Raw genomic sequence first — 26129 nt, 5'->3', positions numbered from 1 at the left:
ACGAGGCGTCCGCCGAAAGAATAGTGATAAGGCGTGGATCGTACATAGCCATGCACTTTGCTGAGCAGATAAGAGATTTCAATCTTTCTAAAGCCGTGTTCTGAGCCAAGTTCGGCAAAAATTGGCCTAGGTGGTTGGCCATGACCAGAACACTGCGTAATTTCAATATAACAGAGGGTGCCTTCAGCTCTTTAATGGCTGTGAGTTTAGCTGGATCCGGCTGTACGCCTTCCTCGCTGAGTAAGTGGCCCAGAAAGCTGATGCTTCGAACACCGAACACACACTTTGCTTTGTTTAGGGTAACGTTAGACTGGGCCAGCTTAGCTAAGACGTTCGATAGCCTAGAGTCATGTTGCGCTTTGCTGTCGCCAAATATGAGAATATCGTCCATCAGGTTAACGACGCCACGAAGGCCTGTCAGGATTTCAGACATTCTTCTTTGAAAATACTCTGGAGTTGATGTAATCCCGAACGGCAGCTAGTGAAAAAGTACCGCCCAAACGGCGTAATGAACGTAGTCAGCTCTTCTGAGGCCTTGCCGAGTCGCACCTGATGGAAGCCGGAATTTGCGTCCAATTTGGAAAACCATTTTGCGCCGGCAAGTGAGCCCAGTGCTTGGTCGACAGTGGGCAATGTGTATCGTTCTCTTAAGACAAACTTGTTTAATTCCGTAAGGTCCACACAGATCCTTACGTCTCCCGAGTGCTTTTGTACATGCACAATGCCGGCACACCACTCTGTTGGCTCTTCGACTTTACGAATGACGCCCATTTGTTCCATCTTATCGAGTTCTCGTTTTACAGGCTCCTGAAACGGTATAGGAATCCTGCGTGGTGCGCTTATTGCAAGAGGAACAGCGTCTGGTTTAAGCCTTATTGTATACTCCCCGGTTATAGTGCCTAAGTTGTTGAAAACCTGAGGGCACAAAACTTCGTAGTTGAGTTCCTTGTGGGCCACAGAGTCAACGAACTTGACTCCCAACTCTTCGAGAGCCGGAAAACCCAGCAGTACATGGCGCAAAGGACTGACCACATAACACGTTTGGTGAGAAGTTTGTCCCCCCCACCCCCCCCCCCCCCAAAAAAAAAATATATCCACCTGAAACTTGCCCACAACATTTAGGCGGTCACCGCTAGCTCCTGTCAAGACCTCGTCGGCTTTTTCCAAACTCGTGGGAAGTCCAGGAAACGATGCGAGAATTACGGTCACTTCTGCACCTGAGTCGACCTTTGCGAAAACAGGCACGGAGCTTAGCAATACCTGAACGTAGCGCGCCTTGGCGCCATACGCCTCGACCGCCACCCTCCCAGAAAAAAAAAAACCTCCCCAGTATCATTTTGTACAGACCACACTCGTACCTTTCGCTGGTAGCCCTGAGAAGTCCCTTTGAGGCACACGTTGCCGAAGTGTCCCTTTGCACGGTCCGTCGGAACGTTCTGATGTCGGCCGGGTTTCCTTGCTGCGTTGCGGTTTCCTGCGCCAGCCCACTGCGTCAACATTGACGTCCTCACATGGCTTGCACGGTGTGTGTTCATGAACTTCATTAGAGTTTCAAAGTTCTTCTTGCTGGTGCTGAATGGTCTCTTTTAGGCGGGTCCTCACCAGATCTGTTGCGAGAGACAGCTTGGGATTCATTTGGAGCAACTCAAATTTTTTCAGCACGCAGGCCCACGACGAACCGGTCCCTGATGAGGCGCTGCTTGAATTCTAAATCGCATTTGTCCGCCAAGACGTGTAGAGCAGTCATAAAGAGGTTATTTGACTCGCCAGGCATCTGGTGCCGCTTGTCAAAGCGAGCGCTCTCGTAGACGACGTTGCTCTCCTTGATTAAGTAATCGTCGAACTTCTTGACCAGCTCAAATTTCTTCTAATCTTCCGCAGAAAGATCGAAGGTGGCGAAGATGTCCCTTGCTTGTCGGCCCATGGTATAAAGCAGGGTGCGTACTTATGCCTCTTCCGAGAGCTCATTCAGGCCCGACGCATAGGCACCGTGCATTGCAGTTGGCGCGCGATCTATGCGCCCTCTGCAAGTGAAGCTTTTGGGCGGCCAGCGTAAAACCAGCAAAACGGGAGAGAGGCTGTGTACATTCGCCGTGACACTTTCGATGGCTTATCGCCAGAGAAGACTGTCCGAGTTGTGAAAATATCAAAGTGCGCATGCTCTGCATATGCCTGCACAAGTTCGAGATCGATATCAGAAGCGCGAACAATTGTGAGCTAGATATCGTCAAAGCTCAGTGCATACCTCTCAGACGAGCGACGATAATGGAGCCGCTGTCGTTCGGAATGGCGTATCATTTTCATCGCCTCTCTAGCGGCCGGTGTCCGCAATATTGGGGCGAAACATCGTAGCGCCATCTGAACAGTGAGCGGTGCCCATAGCGATAGTTGTCGAAGTGCAGTATCCACGCCGGCTACTACGAGGTAGTGTCGAAGTCCAGCGGTGGCGGCTGCTGAAGGCCCTGTGCGATGCAGTGGTCATTGCAGCCTCCGTTTCTGACGACGTCTCGATCCTCTTTTTCAAATCGCTTCTAAAAGTGGGTGGATCGCATCACTTCTGACACCTTGTCGTAGAGGCGCCCGCCGCTATCAGTGCGTGATAGGCGAAAGACCGGAGACGACTGTAGCCCAACCCGCAGGCAATCGAAAGAAGCCCCATCTTTATTTCCACAGCAGTTTAAGTAAAACCAGCGTGACGTCAGCGACACGTGGTTCCATACATGCGTCAGGCACAATGAATCGGCACGTCATGCGGGAGCTTGCTTTCAGCCGCACGGAAATACATTCCAGCACAAAGCGAGCGTCCTTAACGATCCGCGATCTCGCTCGCTTCACGCTCGCCCGACGCTGAGGCGTGAGCAGTCATGTTAGTCATGGACGTCTAAGGGAGTGACAGGGGGATTCTTCGGCAGATCCCGTTCGTTTTTTACGCGCAAGTGTAAGTGGCCCGCTAGTGAAATCGGCGATGGGATGTTTGAAGCCGCGAAGGAAGCGAGCGCCGGAGGAGGAAGGCGCCTGGAGGTGGAGAATAGAATCACGCGTCGGGAAAGAAGTGCACCGAGCGCGCGGCAAAGCAACGCCACCTAGAGGAAAGTCTAGGTGGCGTTGAGTGAAGCGGGGAAGGAGAAAAGAGGCGAAGCATCGCAGAGGAGTAGGGTAGGCGGAGGCGCACTGGGTTGACCTCCTCTCGCAGTTGCTACGGGTGCTGTGTGCGGAATGGACGTACCGGGTTCATCTAGCAATAACATCGTCCTCGCGCGCCGTATGCTGTATATGCGATGTAAAGCGTGTGATGGTAAGCCGACCATGGCGGCTCAATCTCGCCCGCGCAAGGCGGGAAAGCGGGGAGGAAGTGCCGTCTTCACACCGGGAGGAGAGGGGGTGTATTATGTGTGAAATTAGCCTGAATTTATTACGCTTGAATAAATTACCAACGTCAAGTATGTTTTTCAATTCTGGAAACAATTATCGAATGTGCACTTCAAGTCTTCAATTGAAATCAATCCCGTGGATCCATTAGTTAGAAAACCTATCTGCATAATTATAGAACCCCGGCAGCGGGAGCCACATTTCGATGGAGGTTAAATGCAAAAACGCGCGTGTACCTTGCATTGGTTACACGTTAAAGAACCCCAGGTAGTCAACATTAATTTGGAGTCCCTCACTGCGGCGTGTCTAATAATCAAGTCGTGGTTTTGGCACGTAAAGCTCCAGACTTTAAAAATATTGAATAATTACTTGTCTAATTAGTACATCCAGTCATTTTCAAATGTATGCTTCCGTGGTAAAAAGCAATCTAGAGTGTGTCATTCAATTACCTCATCGAGATTTTTAAAGAAATTTTGGACGCATTTCTCGAAACACGGTACTCGGCGCGAGACACCTTACACACACGCGCGCGCGCGCACTACGCTCGACATGCACTAACACGGAATTTATTTACAGAGTATCACTGAGGCTTCTATACCGCCGGAACGCTATCATGCTTTAAGCGCCTTCATGGGGCGCAATTTTGAGTTGTGGCACCTTCACGATACAACAAAGTCCCGCGGTTGAAGTCGCGTGTCATGTCGCGTCTTTAGAGCGTTTTAAACACAACCCTTCAGATCATAAACCGTCTCCTCTGAGTCGTCATCAATATCAAAGGCGGAATGCAATTTCGTGCTGGAGAAATGAATTTTTAGATAGTGTCCCGTGAAGCGAAATACAAGCGAATGCGAAATCATTGTTCAAAATATTCTGTTCAATTTACAAAAAGAAATTCACCAGTCAACCACCAATTCTCAGCGGACTCCAAACCACGGTCTCGAAAATCTGCTGACATCAACCGGTGTACTATTTATGGCTGTTCTTATGTGGTTCAAGCTGCAGTGACTTGCATATTTTCTAGAGGGTAGTTAGCTATACAGCACCAATATGTTCTGATAAACTACCCTAAAAAAATGTAATGAGAACCTTAAACATAGTCATCACTGTTTAGACAACGCTAGAGCAAAAGTAAAAAATAACATTCGCAATATTTGTTTGTTTGTGTGTTTGTTTGTTTGTTGTTTGTTTGTTTGTTTGTTCGTTTGTTAACACACATACTATGGAGGAGAAAAGGAAGAAAACTCGAATAAAGCAATTACACGAGCTATAATCTGTGTCACAAATGTTGCTAAAAAGCTAAACTCTTTGAAAAACACCAGAAGTGACGCCATACGTTCCCTGGTTTTCGGTGCAGAGTGTCCCAGCGCGGAGGACGGCATGGAGCGGTTCGCGTGCCCTTCGCCAGACCGGATGGGGCGATACCGGTGCATCGACGACCATGTCCTGTGCGACGGATTCATCGACTGTCCGCAGGGCGAGGACGAGGACCGAATGTCTTGCATGTTCTACAAGACGGTGAGTGCTGCTGCGGCACCAGCCTCTGTCACTGAATCAAGGTATCGCTTATAAAAAGGATAACGGCGACATACATCCATCTCTGCCACTTCGTCGTGTTCTTCGCAGGCCTCCACTATATGTATTTCACAGCTAGAGTGAAACATAATTACTCACAGAAGCGTGTTTCCTCATGTTTGCCTATCAGTATCGTTCTCTAATACCGATGATGATAGGCTTTCCAATGAAAAACTCTTTCTAGGGTAAAAGGACGTCAAAAAGTTAACACTGAAAGGCTTGCACAGTTAAAGGTTAATGAAATTTTAAATTGAATGCACGTACGTGTTTTTGCGTGGAGTGTCTATGTCTCTGTGTCTCTTTCACGAATGCTTAGCTATTAACCCTATACGGCGATGTACATGATTCGCGAGAGGAAAGACGGTCAGTAACAGTTAGTGAGCGGAACAGCCTTGAAAGGACTGATTGGCTAATTTATTTATTTATTTATTTATTTATTTATTTATTTATTTATTTATTTATTTATTTATTTATTTATTGACGACCCGACAGTCAGCGTGGTAACCCTTTCACCGAGAGCTATAAAAAAATATTGTTTCCTTTCTTCCGGCTAACCTAGCATTCTTCAAAGATATCCCACAGGGAAAATAAAAAAACAACGAAAGATTATTGCTCCTCGTAGAACAGTTTTTTTTCTACATTTTTTTTATTTAATAGCGAATTTCGTCATCCAGAGTTATCGTACGAAACAGAGGCCCTAAACGTAAAAACAAATGTGAAGTATCGGTAGTTCAGGCACAAAAGCAAACATATAGGCTTGCTCAACGCCAAAGTAGACAAACTGTATGTGTGTTAAGCGAAATATTTCATAATAAAGGTAGCGGCGTTATGCGCTGGCCCGCTGAACAGATTTTATATTCGGAGCGTACAGAGAGAGACAGAAATAGGCTTAGCGGTAAGTACAGTTTCCCGCGTAAACGTGTACAGATACCACAGCTAGAATCCGACAGCTGGCCCCCGGTAAGAAACACCAGCTCCTGCGGCAAGACCTTTACTACTACGTACACTGACCTGAGCACCGCTTTAGCAATTCGTACACTGAAACAAGCGAGGCCAACGTGGTCGCTGTGTACGTTTACATCGGCACAACAACACGGATGGATCGGTCCCGCTACTTCAATACTCGATTTCTTCAAAACACACGGCCACATCTAATAATGGCTGTCCAAAAATAGAAGCCTGGTCCACCTATTGCACCGACATGTGACCTGCCCTCGATCGCCTCCTAAAAGATCGAAAAACGAACTGTGCCAGCGTGTGCACGGCAGCCACTCTTCCGGTATCGTGGCTCTTCCATGATTGTGTTTACATCCCACGACAAACAAAGAAGAAAGGGACAACACCGGCACCGGAGCAAAGCACCGGCAATCGTGGATCCCGAACGTGAGTTCGGCAGAGCGACTCGCCAGGCAACAGCTTCGAGTCTCTCTGCGGAGATCACTTTAAGGAACAAGCTAAAAGCTAAACGTAAGAAGAAAGGCGCAATTCTTTAGAGTCCCGCCTGACGTCGAGTCCACTGGGCGATTTTAGCCTGCAGCAGACACGGGGGCCTCGTGCCTTATGTGGATATGTACACGCTTCGCTAGCTACCCCGCGGCCGAGAAACTACGGCTTCTGCGCACTGCCTCACTCTGTCTGTTCCGAGCAACGTTCGTGACCTTTAGGGTAACCGAAAGCTTCACTACTTGCTGATGGGCTAGTTGGTCCATAACGGCTGAAAAAAGGGCGAGGGTATGTGCAGAAACGAGCGAACAGGAGAAAGCGTCACTCGTGACTAACTACGTCACTCGCAAGTAACTTTTAAGTTGTTTAAGACGGTGTGCGATCACCTAGTTAAAATGTTGAAGAATAGATAAAGGCGTTACATGATCCAGTTGTGTGAATAAAAAGTAAGAACATTGCACGCTCTGCGAACGGTACGCAATAGGACACGTGCGAGAGAGAGAAACAAAGAACATAAAGAAAAGGCAAAGGCAGGAGGTTGAAGAGACGAAGCGCTGCAGCTTGTTGTCTGCAATAAATAAAAATAAAACGCTGAAAGCTAGAACAAAACGAACGTGTACATTAAATGAAAGGAAAATACATTCTGCAATTAGTGATAAATGTAAAAAATAAAGGTATTATAAATTAAAGTGAAAAAATCTCACTTTGGCACCAAGGATGTGGTGCAGCGTCGCCAACTTCTGGGCTCAACATTGGGGCTCGATGCCATGTATCTTTCAACGAATCAAGTGTCTTTTGTTCAGCTAAAAATGAGGGCAAAGAACAGGTTTGTTTCTCACCTTTTGAATCGTGGTCCTTATTCATAAAACGTTTCTTGCTAAGTGCCGAGTGCGACTGGCCATCGCCGCACCAATTCTAAAGGTATCATGCTGATTCATATTGTAATGCGTGGCGGGCACCTACATTGTCATTCGCAACGCTGCCCAATATGTAATAACACTTACGTAAGAGGCGTTTTGTCAACACGGCCCTGGGGCCCATGTATGTACACAAGAATTTACGGCGTAAGAGTGTTTCCTCATGAACTGGCGTTGGGGCTGCCCGCCATTTAGGATGTAGCTAAGTATGGGCGTGATAATGAAAGCAGCGGTGGCGACGAATCCCAGACAGCACTTCCGTCACATACAAGGTAGTCATTTGAGTACAGGCCTTGATCTGCGCGCAACTGTGAGATGTAACAAGGTGGCGGTGGCGGCGCGAACCACGACCCGAGTTCACAAAGCATCTCGGGCCAGATTCACAAACCTTTTCTTTCGTACGTGCTCTTTGCCATTGGCCGGCCGCCTTAGATAATATGTCTTGCATCCGGATTCGCTGGAATTCTTTCTTACGAACAATTCTAGCGTAAGAAGCTTTTGTGAATTCTGGCCCTTGTTCACAAGTGTTCTTTGTCGTTAACTATTTGCCGGCTGCCATCGCTAATATTATGTCCAGCATCAGGATTGGTTTGCTTTTGCTCTTACGAACAATTCTAGCACAAGTGCTATTTGCGAATACGTGTCCAGGTGCTGGTTTTCATTTTGATTGGCTGATCCGTTGTTCTGACTGCACGGACTTGCTCTGAAGTACAGTGCGGAATGTAACCGGCACAAAGACATGCCAATCAGAATAGCGCAGATACGCAAGGCAGCGCCACTAGGCGGAGAATGAAAGCAGGAGTACGAACTGGCAGCGATTCCAGCCGGCTTACGTACGTACTTGCTCCTGAGAAGCGGGACCCGCGTTTTTTAGACATTTCCCGGCCTAGTTACATATTTCTATGTCTTTTTCTTATCAAAGGTACACGTTACAGTGACCATACATTTTTATTTTTTTCGCGAGCTCGCTGTTGGTGTTGGTATGCTGGTGTTCTAGGCTACCGAGAAATCTGAAAGTGTACAAGACTCCCTATATTTAGAAGTTTAATATAACGCGGCGTGTCCTCTACAGAAATCTGGGCACGCGAGAGTGAAAGTCAATATTCAATAAACGTTCCTGTGCTTCCGACCATCTCATGAGCGACGGTCACGTGCAATTTACGAGGTCAAGAAAGAGATAAAAGCAAAGCAAGGACAGGGAGGATAACAAGATGATATCTCTGGTTGGCTACCATGTACTGGGGAAGGGGAAAAGGGTACGAAAGTTCAAAGAAAAAAAGTACAGAAGGTAAGGATGGGTGCTGTCCAACAGTCAATCAAGGAGCCGCATCGTCACACTCAGTGTCAGTGTAAGATACAAAATTATATACGCCACAGTGTCGCAAACTCACAATATGTTGCACAATCCAGCCTGTTTTAGGCAACACAGCAGCGCCTTTCTAGCCGCTCGCACTGGTGTTGATGCAGGCCAGTGTCCAACAATATTTAATTTCGTGAGTTGGCGCTTGTCCAGCTGGTTTAGTGCGGACGAAAGCGCCTGTTGTTTGCTGGTTGAAAAGAAAGAACTCGCAAAGAAGGTGCGCGATCGTTTCACTGCACCGGCGTAAGTTACAAAGTGAGCTGTGGGCCGTTCTGTTGCAACAGAAGCATGCATTTGGATATGGTACTTCAAACCATAGACTGGCTGAAAGGGTGCAGTCACGTTCTGAGAGGCTGGACGGAAGACGAAGCTGTACATTAATATCCATTGTGTGAAAACATGCGCTTATAAATTCCGATAAAGACCATTGTCAGAATGTTAGGCGAAGTTATTTCGCTCCGTCGGCTCTCGAAGACGGGATGACAACACAGCTGATGCCATTGTGGGCAGATCGGGTGGCTGCGTCAGCTGTATCATTTCCATGGATGCCGCAATAACGAGAAAATCCATTAAACAGTTATCTCATGTTCATCCTTAACTGCGCAATGATGAACTTGTCTGACGTCTGCAGCGAGCTGCTCGTCGAATCCGTGACGCAATGTGGAGTGTAAGCTCTGAAGAGCTGCCTTGGAGTCAGAGATGTCACCATGGATGGGCTCCTCATTAATGAAATGAAGGGCCGCTTAAGTGATTGATCTTCCTGTAATCACCATTGCGACGGCTGAACATGTAGACTTTACTAAACCGTCAGTGTAAACATGTAGGAGCTATAGTGAACCTCATGTAAAAGTAGTAGTGACACTGGGCTTTGTAACACATAGCCTCCCTCAACTTAGCAACTCATGCAAAACAAACCTGCGTGTGCTCCAGTAAATACAAGCTCAAGGGGCGCGTCTCGGTCTTCCGAAGTGCTCGTCCACAGTGGCAACGGTCATCATACTGCAAGATAAGCCTATTCCATCGCACGTAGCCACCGATGTTCTCGGGGCGCATATTTGACACGTTGTTCGACTACCTTCTCACCATCTTGTCTCTTTGTCTGCAGAAAAGCCACAAACAATTTTCAGTCGTTTATTTGCTGCCAATCTTGACTCACTGCCATTGAACTACATACCTGCAGCATGACCACCCTCGTCTTTAGGTGCTTGCGGCGACGCGTAATCTGCTTTACTATTCCGGGTATCACGAAGAAAGCTACGATGGCGTCGGTTGTTCTCAAACAGACCACATTATGAAATCTAGCTTCAGCAACATATATGATGTACTGTGCAAACAACGTACGTGAGCATTACCAGAGCATTTTATAATATTGTTATTGTGCTACTTCATCATGTGGAACCGCTTCATATTTCGTGTTGCCGAACGACATGACCTATAGAAACTGCGGTGCCGTAAAAACTGCCTACCATGGCGACTGCTCGTGTAAGATCTGTACTGCATATAAACGAAACGTTATAATTCTGGATTGTGCCCGTTTAAATTTTCCTACCGTATTTATCTCCCCTCAATAGAGGATGCCGGCATCGTGATTGATATCCTAATCGATGTTGCATGGCACCTGGATGGAGAAAGCGTTCAATACCTTTCTAGACAGCTCGTGTACGTAGACTAGACCCACTGCCAACAACAGTGACGTATTCTCTTAATGGGTGATATGCCGTCTCCTGTGCTTGCCCTGTGGGCCACCACCATATTTAAACGAAGAAAAAAAAAACGGGGGAGGGGGGGGGGGGGGATGGTTAAGAGGAATCTGGGAATTCACAGAGCTCCACTGCAACGCAGCAGCCTCGAAACTCATGATATAGGCATCTCTCATGTGGTCGTTATCCCTGGAGCTTCTACGGGCGCCAGTATTACCGAGGCAGAGGCGAAGATTACCACAAGCTCCCCCACGTGATGCAGGCGCGAGCTTCTGGTTCGATCACGGCCCGGCGTCCACGGTCGTCCCCGGGGAACTTCGCGGTTGTGCGCTGACGCAAGTTGGCGAGAAAGATTGATCGGCCCGGTTATCTGCATCGCTTATTGGCCCGTGTCGTCCGCGACGCATGTGACACGCGCGGCTTGTCCCCACATTCGTCCCGACGGCCGAACACGCTGGAGGAGTGCGTGGGACGCACAGCGGACGCACAGCGGTAGTGTCGCTTTGCATGGCGTTAGTCTTGTGACCAGCGCTAAAAATCGATTGCATGTCTCCCTTCTTTTTTGCGTACTTTTGTGCAACGGTCCTTGAATAACCAATGCAGATACCAAACGAGATCGCGTTAGGCCTCTTGGAAAGCAAACAATGCAAGTAATACAGTGAAGTGTGTATTTCTCCTTACTGAATGCTACCCTGTCCTTACTTAGCTTTCGTCAGCGATGAAACCGCTGACGAAAGCTAAGCTGACGATGTTTGGCTACAGAAAGGGCTGCAGTCACTGGTCAAGAGCTGCTGAGCAGCCGTAATGATGAACCAGGCTCGATGGAAGAAGAAAGAACGGTTTATCTGTGCGCGCATCGCGTCCTTAAAAATTGATTCTTCGTTCAATATTGCAGAAGTCAAATGTGCTGTGCTTCGTGCCTGTCTTCAGGATTCGCAGTGGGGGCCGAATGCAAAGAAGGAAGCTGGAGGAGCTAGCTCGTGGTGTAACACGAACAAATATGTATGAGGAGGTAGTGTGTAAACGAGGCGCTGCAGTGTTAGAGAGACTGTGTTTCTCTTCCTAACAATATATTCTGGTAAGTAGTTACTAATTCAACAGACTGATAGTACGCACTACGTAAAGTATATTTACTAGAGCAATGAAGATAAAGAAGAAGACCTCGCACTTTTCTTATGGCAGGGACCCTATAACGTAAATCTATTCCAATCTGCTGACGTCAAATTTACGTAACCGCCGAAGCAAGCATCGGGTGGTGACTTGGAGCGGTGTTTGAACTGGCAAATAAAAACCTCGCCTCGTTTATAGGGGGTTACTTTTGTTTGCTTTCAAAGCGAATAGCAATGCCTTACTTGAAAGAATTTTATTATCTAATTGGATGACCAGAGGCAAGGAGCATGCCGAAGTGGAGAGGGTTTCGGTGGGCCCAAGCTGACCCAGTGAAAGTAGATAACCTGTTGAGGAGGGCGGTGCCAGCGTCTGTGATTGGCCGCTTCTTGCTCAGCTTTCGCTGCATGATAGAAAATCGCGGCGGCGTGCAACGGTAGGGTAAAGATGCAGCTAAACGGATCCTCGGTGAAGAAAATTTGGCAGAGCGATGTCGTGTGCGTGCCAAAAGGGCTCGACAACTTTAAAGTGCTATGCAACAAACTTTTAATATCCACAAATAAATCCATTTTACCCAGAAGCTCGGAGTATAGCCAGGGTCAGAACGACTGGTGCACAGCCATTATCTATTCATTTTGGAACGGGACTGTTTCAAAACGAGAACTGAAAAAAAAAAGTTTTATTCGGTATATTAACGCTTCTTTGATGAACGCACAAGATACTTGACTCGAGTAGTTTTCGCGGTTTGGTGACGTCGTGTCACACACAGACGAAGTGGGCGCAGCCCGAAAACTTTTGACCAATAGCGGTGGGCAAATGACGAAAAAGGCGTGAAAATCGGAAATAATTATTTTATGGTCGGTCTAATTGTGCACAATCAGTGTGTACACATCATATCAGACAAGGAGCTTTCTCGGTTTTCCTGGCGTCGCGTGACAGACAAGTGAAGTGGAGGTGGCTCGAAAAAAAATTCGACCAATTGTGGAAGGCTTATTGCAGAAATGTAATAGAAAAGTTTGGAATAGCTTGACGTTATAGCGCCCTGGAACTGGTGCTCGAACGCAATGAGCTAGCGTCACAGGCTCGGTATTATTGTGAAGCCAAAAAGGCCTAACAAGAACGAAGAAAGAATCAGATGCCGAATTCACAAAAACGTTCTTACGCTAAAACTGTTCGTAGAAGCAGGTGTCAGCCAATCGTGGTGTTGGACATATCATTAGCGATGGCGGCTGGCCAACGGCAAGTATAGCACTGACGAATGCAAAGCTTTGTGAATTCGGCCCCAGATGACTTGAAGCAGTTTAGGCAAAAAACAAGAGGCGAACAAGTTCGGCCTTGTTAATAATTCAGGTTTCTCAGATTTCGTTCATCTGCCTCAGGTGAAATGAAATGCCGGCCTGCAACATTCTGGTGCACTAACTCTCCGACTGCAGAGAAAAGAACGTCAACAGGAAACAATTAGACAGTGCGCAGTCAGCGGGGCAGCGGTCTTATAGCGTTGCCCCAACGCCAGCCAATGGCCGCCGAGTCAGGAAAGTCCTCGCAACGGGTAGAGCAGTTAACAGGTGCGGCTTCTTCCCCCTAACGCACGCGACGCAGAGGCGTGAGCGCGCGCGTAGTCGTTAAGGAAAACAGGAACACAAGACGGCGGCAGACTTAGCGCGGCTATTGATCGAAAGAAGCGCGCTATGCCATGGCGCTCCCACCGTGTGCCGCGACGAACGACGGCAAAGTCTTCGGAAGCTCCCATAGAGAGACGTGTGCTCGTGCGCACGCAGTAGTGCGGGCCAATAACGTGGTCCGGGGCCCCGAGTAATATAGTGCCGCGGGCTGCGGCGGTGCTGTGTTTGCCTGTCAATTACGCCGGCTCTGTTCTGGAGGCCCGTTTCAGCGCCAGCCCCCATAGCTGCGGTGTACCTTGCCGCGCCGATGCGAGACTTCGGCAGCCCGCAGGGAGATTTTCGCCGGATTTCCTCGAGGCTTAAGGAAGCCGTTTGCGCCGCGCGTCATCCCACGCTTGATTCGGGCGAGAGGGTTGCAGAATGCGCGCACCGCAGCAGCAGCTCCTTCTGCAGCACTCTCGCAGCACCTTTGGCTGGTGTGGGTCCGTAGTAAACGACAGCCACCCACGATATATCACGGCAGAACAGTGCGATCTCATGGAGGTGCGGATACGAGATATTATAAGCTTCGGTGAACGGAATTAAGCTTTCTTTGGTTATACTGTACCTTTTTTTTCACCTTCCGACATAATCTTGAAATCCCACCAGTGCGTCGCATTAGAAGCTGCGACAGGTCGAAGATTTGGGGAACCGACAGTAAGTTCATTAGAGCTCCGGTCCGTTAATTACCGCTGCCGTTAGAAGAGAGCGTTAAGGTCACAAACTCGAGCTCCTGCGTGCAGTCAACGTCTCCAGCTATTCGAGAGACCCAATCGAGTTTCTTCGCTGCGGGCATGTTGATGGGACGTTCCCCAATTTCTAAACGCAATTATGTCTGCGCGTTGAATTGTTCAAGACCAAAATAAACGACACAGTATGACCACGCGTAATTAAAGACAGGTAATCAAGTAACCAGCTCCAAAAGTGCCGATTTAAGTGCAAACTTGGAGCAACATCACTGTAGTCCAGTGGGATCATCGTCTCGTGTCTTCTGTGCGGACATCTAGTTATGACGTCTTACCGACAAAGCATTACTCCATGGTAAAGGCGAAAACAATACTAACGAGCTTCGGTAATGTCGCGAGAGGATAAATTCATCGTGAAGAGAACTGCCTTAATTAGCGACGATGGGAACAGCCGAACAAACCCCACTGAGTTTGTTTGTTATTGTAAAGAACGGAGTGAGACTCCACTCTGCAGATTGCCCCCGCCACATTCCTCTCCCCTCGCTTTCCTGTTCCCGAGTCGGTGGTCCGTCCCTAATCGGGCACGTTCACGACCTTTGCAGGTCCATCCTGCAGCTTCACCATGCGGCACGCGCGGCAGCTTCAAACAACCGCCACACATTCGGCCGGCAAGCATCAATTAAGCTTCAGAGCTGCTCCCACTGAACCGCATCCGCGAGAGCGCAGCTAACATCGGGCTGGCTTAGCTGCACGAAAACTTTTTTTTTTTTGTGAGCGCCCGACGAAACAAGCAAAGCATGAAAGAAAGAAAGAAAGAAAGAAAGAAAGAAAGAAAGAAAGAAAGAAAGAAAGAAAGAAAGAAAGAAAGAAAGAAAGAAAGAAAAAGACACACAGGTTCGCAACAAGCCTCCGCGTCAGCCAGAAACGTCGATCGCGAGTGACCGCGTGCGGATCCACCGAGATATTTTATTGATCTATTTATTATGGATTTGAAACAGTGACAACAGTTTGTCGCTGGCTTCTCAACAACCTCAAGTAGTTGTATGATGTACCCTGATACGGTGCGCTCGGTGAGCTCCTCGAATGTGGGGTGCCGGACTCCGCGATCCCGCGGTTTTCCCGCTCCTCTATCGCGATGCGGCGCCTTCCACGTACTGAGTTCTAAAAAAAAAGAAAAAAAAAAGCTGCTAAAACTTGCATGCGCGCACGTTTTCTCTCTCCCGAGAGCACCTCCTTTTATGTCTTGCCGTAAAGTGAACTCTTCTCTCTAGAGCTCTCCCCTGCTCCCTCATTATTACCCCCCCCCCCCTCCCCTCATCCTCTTGTTCTTATCTCCCCAGCCTCTTCGTTTTTTTCTCACCGACCGGCTGTTCCCTAGCGTCCTTATTCACGGTCTCCGCACTCTGCAATCTTCCTCTTTTTCTATGGTGCGAGTTAACTGCGGAGAATCCGAGAAGTGTTCCGAGAGTGCGTAAGAGAAAAGAAGTCGTACCGCCATTGCAGCGCTTGCAAACAAATGGTGAAGCTGTTCAGCGAACAGCCCCCCGAAGGCCGCGTAACGGATAGCGGTTCTCTTGTAAGAGTGCACGTCAAATCAGTTTCGTGAAGTTATGTCTAGCATGAAGGTCGGCAGTTCGAAGATATTTTAATCGAACAATAAAGAAAGAAAAACAAAGGCAAAAAAAAAAAAAGACCGGCAGAGCCATTGTTACGGTACGAAGCTTAAATTACGTGCATGTTATCCCAAAAGACTCATGGTGCGTCCATTATTATCTTATGTACAGTGACGCGCAAGAGCAACTGTTCACCTTCTCCTCCAATCGCAGAACTTTTGTGTCGTTTGGCTTCGTGGTAACACGCTTGTAACTGTTCGTGTTGTGCACAGCGTTTTGCAGTATAGCGAGCGCGTGCCTGGCAGGCAAGATGGCTTCTTCTTGGCTTTGAGAATTCACGTCAATGCCATCACACCGGTGCAAATGCCACACACTCTCACAATGGAGATTTTTATACGCTAATCCATTGTCTGCCACTTACGAGCCTGCGGAGAACCCCGCCAAGTGGCCGACGTGACTTGCAAGAAATTACGTGCAAGCTCCGCTCCACGACTCTGTGCCTATGATCATTTACATTCTGGAATACTTGATAGTCATTCCAGATGCACACGTGCAAGATATAATCATGCAAAGGACGGTTCGAGGCAGCCCATGCCGTAGACAGAATCTGGAAATGTGGACTACAGTGCCCTTATTAACGCGCAATGGTAAAATTTGCGAATTTTGATATTTCTGCTATGCAACCCCGCGACAGTCCACATTTCATTTCATTTCATTTTTCACCTTAAATTACATAAGGGGAGGCTTGAGTGTATGCTTCCTCGCTCACAAAAGAACTCAATACAAGCGAGACGGATAAAAAAGAAAAATCAGTCGGTTATTAACAATAGTAAGAAAACACTAGTGGGGGTGAAGTCAATGAAGTTATTATGCAAACGCTGGCTAGCTTTAAGAACTTCGATCAATAGTATCATTGAACTTTCAGCAGAATAATAGTGATTATAGAGTATATAATGATTCATCTTCGGCAGAGAGAACATAAGTAACGTATGTAAAATAACATGATAGTTTATAACGAAATGAATTTCGATCGCTGCATGTGACGATTCTATCAGAGAAGGAATTACAGAAGCCTTCTGCGTGTGAATGGTATGAATTCGACATTGCTAATGTTCGACCAGGGAGAGAGAAAGGGAAAGAAAAGAATAAATTAAAGGCAGGGTGTTGAGCCAGGACTGAACCCGGTTGGCTACCCTGTACTGAGGGAAGGGAAAAGGGGAGGGAAAGATGAAGACAAGAAGAGTAAGTCCGCTGTGGATATCATCGACGTAGTAAAAGTTTTCTGCTCTTCCCCACAGACGCTCACTCAATCCGGTGGCGTTCAAACATCACAGAAGTGCTTTTGTGGCCTTTTGTATAGCTGTGATATGCGAGGCCATACTCCCACGAGCTTGTTCAAGGTGAATGGTTTTCTATCCAACTGATTTAGAGCATTGTAGAGGGATGCAGATTAGGGGTAGGCTGTGACCGAAGCGAGTATAGGTTCGCAAAGGCGGTTTCTCGACTAGGCAAGACGTTTCTCGAGTGATCTCCTGGACAACACTTTGCAATGTGGTGATAGCGGATCATGGATCCGGGATCTCAAACATCTGCGACGTAATCCTAACGTATCTATCTATCTATCTATCTATCTATCTATCTATCTATCTATCTATCTATCTATCTATCTATCTATCTATCTATCTATCTATCTATCTATCTATTACAATGAAGCTGTTTCTGCGGACCCTGTGCCATCGTCCGTTCGCTAAAACCCACAAGACCTAGCGGGAGAGGAGAGAAAAAGAAGAGCTCAACCCTGTGAGAATGCTGTGAGAGGGTGCAGATGATAAGGAGGACGGGGAGGGGGGTTGACGTAAGTTGCGCCGTCCAATACTCGCGTTGGAGGGGGAGAGCGTGAGGCATGCCAACCAATGGCGTTGTACCAAAAAAGGTAGGTCAACGAAGAAGTGGGGTCTGAGAGGAGTTCGCGTTAGCGTTGGTTGTACATACGGAGCTTTGGTGAATGGCTCTTGTCTGGGAACGTCGTAGAAAAGCGTGAGGAACGCGCTAGGAACGCCGCTGCCCGTGGACGCCGACGCGTCCCATCCCCCGAAAGTAGCGCCGTTCACAGCTTCGCTGGTCAACCATCTTCACGGAGTGGATGGGGCGGTGATTTTTTATTTATTTATTTACTTATTTATTTATTTATTTATTTATTTATTTATGTATTTATTTATTTATTTATTTATTTATTTATTTATTTATTTATTTATTTATTTATTTATTTATTTATTTATTTATTTATTTATTTATTCTGGAACCTACATCCCCCAATTGGGTATTATTGTAGGGGATCGAAAGAATAGACGAAATGAATAACAGGAAAGCAGACAGGCACAGCTGTCACTTGAACAATCAACAAAAACATACATCTTGCAACGATGACCGAAACTTATTTGCGGGAACATCCGTAACGCTCGCGTCGAACTGATTACACTCGCAAATCATAAAACAACAACAAAAGAAGAATGCACAAATACATCCGTACGACACCTTATTTCTCGAACCTTGATCGTTTCTGTGCGCGATAAGTAGTATGGAACTATACAGAAAGTTGAGCTAGTTGGTATGGATTCATCGTGAAAGAAGGTGAGGCGGGCAGTCCCAGACACAAGAGAAGAGCACCAGACAACACAAACGCCGACTATCAACTGAAGGACGCACTGTGGCGGAAAAGAAAACAAACTCAAAACTTATCTCCGCATGCTCAGGTATGGTAGCGCCACCTGTAAATCACGCACATGGGCGGGCCTACGCGAGGGATAAATGTTTAGGCATTTTATTTCTTCTTTGTGCAAGTTAACCGAAGGCTGGCTCATTCATGCGCTTCCACTACTATTGATATGCCAGGCCTCGACCATTAGACGCGTTTCTTCGTTCTTGTGCCTGTATAAAACAGCGCATTCATCGAATTTTGGCGTGCATTTGCAATCACGATAGTGCAAAAAAATATTAGATGGCAATCCTCCTTTGCTTCTCTTCTCGTAATTGTATCCATGTCTGAACGCCTTACCCTTCTTTCACGATGAAGTAGTATGGGCTCATCCAGTAGAAAGCTTTATGTTTTATAATACTGCATTAGATTATGTGCTCAATTTCTCTCGAACTTACCACTAAACCGCCACAGAATTTTGTTTTCTGTGTTACATGCACAAACCGCCATAGATGGTCGAATTCGAACTACGGAACACGACAGAGTCACTTTGCATTATTTGTACTCTGGGTGGCAAGCAAATAACAACTTTATGACAATAGCCCTCAGTTGCTTAGAAATACTTCAAATCACGTGACTTGCGTTCAAACTGCGCACAGAAATCGCGCGCTTCTAGGCCAGTTCTACGCGGACAATGTAGCCGAGTTTGAGGTCAATCTCAAAGCGTTCCAACAAACTTAGGGGCCCAAGCTGGGGAAGAGACGAGGGTAAGGATCACGAAAAAAAGACGCGTTTGAGCACGCTGCCACCTCCATGAGATGCCATCCCACTGTGGCTAGTTGCGCAGGACTATCTGCGGAAATCCGCGCCATCAGTCACGCCAAATCCCTGCTCGAAGAAAGTGGGTCCCTGCTCTCTCACACTCTTTTTCCGTTCTTTTTTTTTTTTCTGGACCGTCGGGAATGCGGCAGCACCTCGGTGCGTACCTCCTTCAGCACGGCATTAGAATGAAAAGGCGAGCGCTCTGCTTCAGACGCCGTGACGCCATTTCCTGTCTCCCCGAGTGTCACTTCCGACGAATGAATCATGACAAGAAAGCAGAGGCCGAAGGTGGTCAGAAAAGGCAGATCTGGAGATGAGACCAAACGATGGCATCATTTCTCTACCCCGTTACATACAATCGTGAACGGTCCTTCTGGTGGCGCTCGAGATCTCCTCAGACTTCAGCTTCGCCTCATCTATACTAACGACGACACAACCATCTCGGTAACGACGTATCCAACGAGTTAGGACACTACCAGAATGAAAAATTTCCTCCTCTCATCACAGCACGGAAAGACGGGGGCATACTATAATGCAACAGTGTAGGCGCTGAGTCATTGTACTATTGAATTGTGGCAGTGCTGAAAAGGCAGAAGCTGTCTCGAACAGTGAGATAGCAAGATAAGTAAAGTACATTCTTCTCTCGTATCAGCCGTATGTGCGGTTTTATAACGTTTTAATCAATCTTTTAAAACTAATGTTGTCCTTCCTGGGGCATCTATTAGTGTAATTAAGCTTCTGCATTGCTACGGCGTTTCCTGGAGAAGTGTTGTTGCTCATATTGAAAACAGGTGGCCAGAAAGTACGGAAGTACAAGGTAAGAGTGTTAATTGTGACGACCTAACAATAGAATAAGTGTAACTGAAATAAGCGCCTTCAGGGTCACGACTCTAGCACCCAGTCATTCGTTTAATTGGCGCTCATTGTGCAGCGCCTGATTCTGTGCTGTGATGACAGTGACCAGCTGTGAATGTGTGTCCGTGCTCTCTCTCTCTTTCGTCCCCCCGTTCCCAAGTATAGAGTAGCAAACTGTTTTTTTCTGTTTGATCAACCTCCCTGCTTTTCTCTTTTCCCGTTCCTCGCTCTCTCTGGAGTCCAGTAAAGCCCTTGTTTCGATACACTGGAACACAGCATACCGACAACCAGATTACCGTATCGACTTTAGGCAGAGAGATTGAAGTGAGCGCTTCGAATAATTCGTTCAGTTCCCATATTTGCTTGCCATCCATGTCACTTTCTTTTCATTCTGGCCGTCATTACGTGCTGAGGTGCCGTAGCGACGTTGTTATTTCCGGCACCAACCACTAAGTACGACGGATTGAACGAAAATGAAAAATAGAATGAAATGGATCGTTACAAACCGCGGGTACAGGTTACCTTTTACCAGCCTTGTTTACCACATGGTGTGAATGGCTTGACCTTCGAGAAGCACTAATTCAGCTAGACAGAATCCCTTCTTCGTTGGACAAGATCTTGGGACCATGGTCTCGGATGTCGCCGCCACAGAAGGCCGCTAAAGCGCTACTGCGTTTTCTGAAGTCTACCGGACTGAGCGACCGTCTGTGACACAAAGCAGATAACCTTCACTACGTTAGTAACATCAGCACTGAACTTTCTCTCTTTTTCTTAATATTTTCTACCTGTTCCCCCAGTGTGAGGTAGCCAACCGAGCTCCGTCTTGGTTAACCTCCCTGCCTTTGGTTTATCCTTATCTCTCATCGGACACTTTAGCTGGTTACCCTCTCTGCCACTCACCTCGTGTTTCCCTTCCCATCTTCCTCTCATGCGATTGCGCTTATTAAGCACAGCGTGAGTTGAAGGCATCAAACGGTAATCTGTGATTTCAACTTTGATTGAAGGTACTTTTAGACGGCTGGCTGGCGTCTGGATGATCGACAAACCAATTGATTGATTGATTGATTGATTGATTGATTGATTGATTGATTGATTGATTGATTGATTGATTGATTGATTGATTGGACATGGTTTTACTTAGAGACGCTAGGGCGGACGCCTTCGACTAATAGGCCAGTACTCGAACTTACGTGCATATCAGCACCGCTGACGCCGCCGGAGGCTGGCGTCAGCGGTGCTGATATGCACACTGGCTACCGTGTTCTGGAACACGGTGAACACTGGCTCACCGTGTTCTGAAGCCATTGCCCAGCAGCAGAATGTCGTACTTGCTGAAACATCACAGTGTTCAACAGATAAGCTGTTATGCGAGGCTTTCAGCAGAACGCTTTAGATTGATTCATGTCGTTATTTTGCAAAATGTTTAATAGGTTTAACTGGGACTATCAGTACCTGCAGCGTACAGTACCGCTTGCGCTATTTTTACTTAGCTGATGTTGCCTGTCGATGTCGCGAGCAGCAATATTGTCTTTTGCAAAATTCGTTAATGTGACCAAACGTTAGGTTACGAAGGTTGCAGCCATGACTGTCGCACTTCTTCATAAGCGCAAAAACAGAAGCTGCTTTACCGCTGCTACGCTAACCGGTATAAAAAAAAATCTAGCTCCCAGATGTGGTTCCTGAGAAATGCAAAGGTTAAGGTTCAAGATATTTGGAACCATGTTCTTATGCATTTCATCATTTCGTGAAAGATTTGACCCTTGGTCAGTAATTCCGAGTGAAATTGGAGACACACTTCACGACAGCTTATAATATCTTAATACACACTGTATTAAAGCTGGTGGCGTCTGTAAAGACGCTGCCGTAGTGTTTGTAAAATTTGGCTATCATTTATATTATTTTTATACTTACCTAACTGTGAAAATACACTGCTGAATGAATTAAACGCGATAACGAGTGATCTGGTCATTCAATGTATATTTCCTTCGTTTCGTTTTTCCAGCCAATGTTTCCCTCCCGACTATAGTTCCAAGGAAGAAGCGTGAGCGTGCGTGCGCTACGATGGCCTTCGAGTTCGGGGCATTCCGCAGACCGTGGTCGCGGAATATACGCTGATTTTCGCTTCTTTCAAACCACTTCCAGATGTCCGTATTTTCCCTGGGGTATCAAATATATCTGACGTCAAGCACTCGCTTTCTCGCTCTTCATGCGTTGAAGTACTGCAGTAGATGTCATCTGATAGCAACTTAAGCTTCAAAACTGCCTGGCGTTGGCGCTGCCTTTATAAATTTCTGGTTGTCACCGGCGTTGGTCGCGAAGACTTAATACAATGACGCCATGGTTTACACGACATATATTCATTACATAGATGGGAGGCATGGTCAGCGCTACTTGAATTTGATTCGATTATACGTCAGACTTAAGTTTTGCGGAAATTGAGAGCAAAAGAGTGCAGAAGCATAGTGCTAAGCTTTAATACTGAAATATTGTTCTTCATTCGAGGGCTCTATTTATCACATCAGCGAGTATAACTGACGGTGACGTGTCAATGACAACAATTCCGATAGATTTTCTTTCGCTTTGAACCCATCGCCTTGTGTTATGCACCGCCGCTCCCCTCCTCCCTCCCTCACTACACTTCCCTACTTACCTCCCGCTCAAGGACACCTCGCGTCGACGCGCGTTGGCTGTGCAAGTTTGTTGAGAACATGATCTTTGAAATTAATGATTCCTTTTTCAGTAACTTTCGTCATAAACCAAACCCACGATGCGTTGTTGAAGTATAATTTAGTTTCTCAATCTGTAATGCTACAACGTAAGTACTTCCCTAATAAATCAGGACTTGCAGCACCACACCCGATATGCTTAAGAAACAAACAGACAAAAAAAAAACATTATTTCTACTTCACTTGGCCAGCGTCCGGCAGAGCCCGTTTTGGAAGGGTGTGACCATCAGGGAGCCACATCTGCGAACAAGAACACTGGCTTTCTTGTGTCCTCCCTGGTTACTTCTACGTCCTAGCCATCCCATGCACAGCTCCTCGACCATCATTTCTTAAAAGTATTACTCCTGAACATCAGTACTTAGCCCGAACAGGGCTGGTGCGTAAAAGCAAGAGCTACATTACGTCCTTGAGTCTCTTTCGCAAGCATGTTGAAAAGCGAGAGCAACGTGTTACTTGCTGCTCTTACACCATTCGCTTAAATTCACACGCCCATTGCCGTCTTTCATTGTTTTGTATTTTTTAAACAAATCTCTCCTGCTCCCAGTTTTTGCATACACATTCACCGTTTCGCAACGCCACCCACGGGCTTCGGCCGCCGAGGCTACAAAGGAGCTCAATTATCGTGTCGAGACCTGAGCTCCGAAGTAAAGGCAAGCGCAAAGCAATGGCGCGTGGCAGCAGGCTCGCTATAATGCCCCGCCAAATCTCGCCACCCTCACGCCTGGCTTCCTTAGCATCCCTTTCTACCCTTCGTCATTGCATCTGCTCGAAAAGACGTCCCAAAGGAGTTTGTACTTTATTCCACGCAACGCTCGCATGGGAGTGCCGGGAGGAACCGGGTGTAAGAAGGCGTCGCAAAGTCAGCTGTCCTTAAGCAACGTCGCTACGGACGGACCCTTTTAATGGAGCTTCCATTATCCTTTTCCTATTTTCTCCGCTGCTAGCCCTTTGGTGCATGCAATTTGCCGTGTGCCTGGCCTTGTCGCCTGTACCATGAACTGATCACGTTCCCCCTCCGTCACCCCCCATCCTCTTACACTCATACCAAAGTGATGTCAGCACTCGACTTCATGGTTCGCTGTCGTCATCAACCGACCATCTATTTTTTTTTTACTTCTTTTCCGTATTCTCGAACTGCCACAGCCATTTAACGTTGTCTTAAGATGTTCGACGTCAAAGACCCTTACTTGTAGCAATGGAGGTTCCACAACAGTACTTTGTAGCGGCCGCCGAAATGGCTGCCATCATACATCGTCGCCCTACAATGATTTACTTTTTTTCTTCCTAGTTACATCCCAGACTTCTCTTTCAGCGCAGCTATGCAGAAAAGATAGTGATTATAAGATAATAGATTTCAAATAAATGGTAGTTTTACTACGCAGATGCCCTGCGAAATAAAATTCTACATAAATAGCATTGGTTTCTCTTTCTTTTTGGGTAATCTTGATCGACGAGCTTCTTGTGCCAGACTTGCAAGCGCCGTCGCTGTGATGCAACTGTTGCAGTCGTGAAGTACGCGGATCTGTGCTTCGTGAGACTGCGGCACAGGCATGGTCATAGACTAATGAGGGGAAAAGACCGCACTTGAGGTGAAACCTATTTGGGCGGGGGGAAGGGGCGGGAGGGAGGGGGGAGGGTAAGTTGATCTTTGATCGCGTTGCTCCTGCGCATGAGGAATGAACACAACCGTTGTCAATGTTTTGGGATCGCGAGCAAACTTCAGGAAAACCCGATTGCCATGACTGTCCACGTCTTCTGTGCGCTCACTGCCAATTCGCTTCATCTCTTTCAGCAGTATATACTTGGCTACCTCATCACCAGAAATTGAATAACAAGAGTAAAATCGCATCACAGCGTGACAAATGACAATTCTTATGATACCCAGGCGTCTTAACAAGCTCTATGTTTCTTATTATTGGATTATCGCAGCCGTATAACATGAGCCGCAGTAAAACTATCTGTTTCTTATTCCGCATTCATTTTGACTATTCTTTTTAATTCTGCTGCCTCGCGCTGCTATACACTACGAAGTAAAAGAAAAAAATGCACCAGCCCTTCACCTGTCGAGAAAATGGGGGTAAGCGAAGCTTGTCGTGTGTGTATCTGACCTTCGTGGTGATCTTCTTCGTTTCTCTCTCTCTCTCCTATTTTTCTTTCTCTCCTTCTCTATTTGTCTCTTTCCTTCTCTTCCTCTCTTTCTTTCTCTGACCTTCGTGGGGACTTTCTCTCTCTCTCTTTCTCTCTCTCTCTTTCTCTTTCTCTCTCTCTTTCTCTTTCTACCTTTCTTTCCCCCTCTCCTTATTTCTTACTTACTGTCTCTCTTTCTCTCTCTCTATCTCACTCTCTTCCTTTCTCTGCCTCTCTTTCATGCTTTCTTTCTTTCTCTCTTTCTTTCTCTCCTTCTTCCTTTTTCTTTCTTTCTCTCTCTCTTTCTCTTTCTTTTTTGTCCCTGGTATGTGCCATTGAGCTTGGAAGGTTTCTGCACTAGCGTCAGGATCGGCTAAATTTTCAGCGTGACACCGCCACCGCCACCACCAACACCGCCGCCGACACTTGTGAGCTATATAAGCTTCGCTTAAATATCCGAAGAGCAAGACAGGCGATCAACGCTCTATTGTGGACCTTCTATTCGTCTGCATGCGGTAGTTCAAGCCTGTTTATGCATTTTCCCATTGTCTAACCTGTAAGTATGGTCATCAGTTCTGCGTGCGCATTTTTTTATCATCCTTGTTAAGTATGTCTTGGTTTATTTCCCATTTTCATGTGGAGAATCACCTGAAGGAGGTCCATTGCAAACTTTCATGCGTCCCACTATACAAGCTGCTTGATACCAAGAAATCTCTGTAGAATTAAATTACCAAAGCAGATAAATCCCACGCATGCATTCTGCTGGCCACAGAGCTGCCAACAAGTTTCACCGAAAAGCAAACGAGCAGATAACATTCGCTTTCGTTCACTATTTTTCCTTTACACTCAGCAGCTAAATGAACGAGACATGTCGAAATTTTCCAGACATTTTGCTCCCTGCATCTTCGTTTCGTGGCTTGTTTTCCTTGTTGTCCTTTGCCGAAGCTATGCCACGCCAATAGCTACGTACGTAGCGCTTTTGGTTTGTGAACCTCGTGCCTTGTTCTTCCTCGAAGGGGATGTCACTCGTCGTGCGAATGCGCTAAATGTATTTCGCGTTGTACGTACTACATGCTCATCGAGGCAGCGTCATCGCTGAAAACTTATTTGTGCTATAATGACGTTTATTTTTTTGTTTTGTTTCACGTCTTCTCTCGCCGACAGATCAGTCATCCTTGCCTTTCGTGCCCTCTATAAACCACGCTACAAAATCTTACTTCATTTCAATCATAATACATTACTTGGCAAGGCAGTAGGTTGGTCATGAAAGAGCTGCCTACGTCTTGGTGCTCTCATGGTCGTTTCGTTAACTTGGTAGGCTCCCCGCACACTGCTTCGCATAACATCGATTCCCACAGGGCGTGGGATCTGCCGGCTTTTTTTTTTTTTACAGCGTAAGCTGTTATGGCCTCATTCTAATAGCCGTTTCAGTTCGCGTTGTTGTCCGCAGCCGCCGCCGTGTAACCGTTATCGCCC

General features: G+C 46.9%; 1 protein-coding gene across 1 annotated transcript in view; it reads left to right on the top strand.

Moving 5' to 3' along the window:
- LOC119460630 (uncharacterized) overlaps positions 1 to 26129 on the top strand; it is a 203771-nt gene that overhangs the window by 154242 nt on the left and 23400 nt on the right. The window contains exon 2 of the mRNA XM_037721661.2: positions 4724 to 4884. Within this exon, the coding sequence (XP_037577589.1) occupies positions 4724 to 4884 (161 nt within the window). The remainder of the gene's footprint in view (positions 1 to 4723; positions 4885 to 26129) is intronic.

Source organism: Dermacentor silvarum, chromosome 8, assembly GCF_013339745.2.
Source record: "Dermacentor silvarum isolate Dsil-2018 chromosome 8, BIME_Dsil_1.4, whole genome shotgun sequence".
Classification (NCBI taxonomy): Eukaryota; Metazoa; Arthropoda; class Arachnida; order Ixodida; family Ixodidae; genus Dermacentor; species Dermacentor silvarum.
The sequence above is the reverse complement of the archived record's forward strand: the minus strand, read 5'-3'. Positions and strand labels throughout refer to the sequence as shown.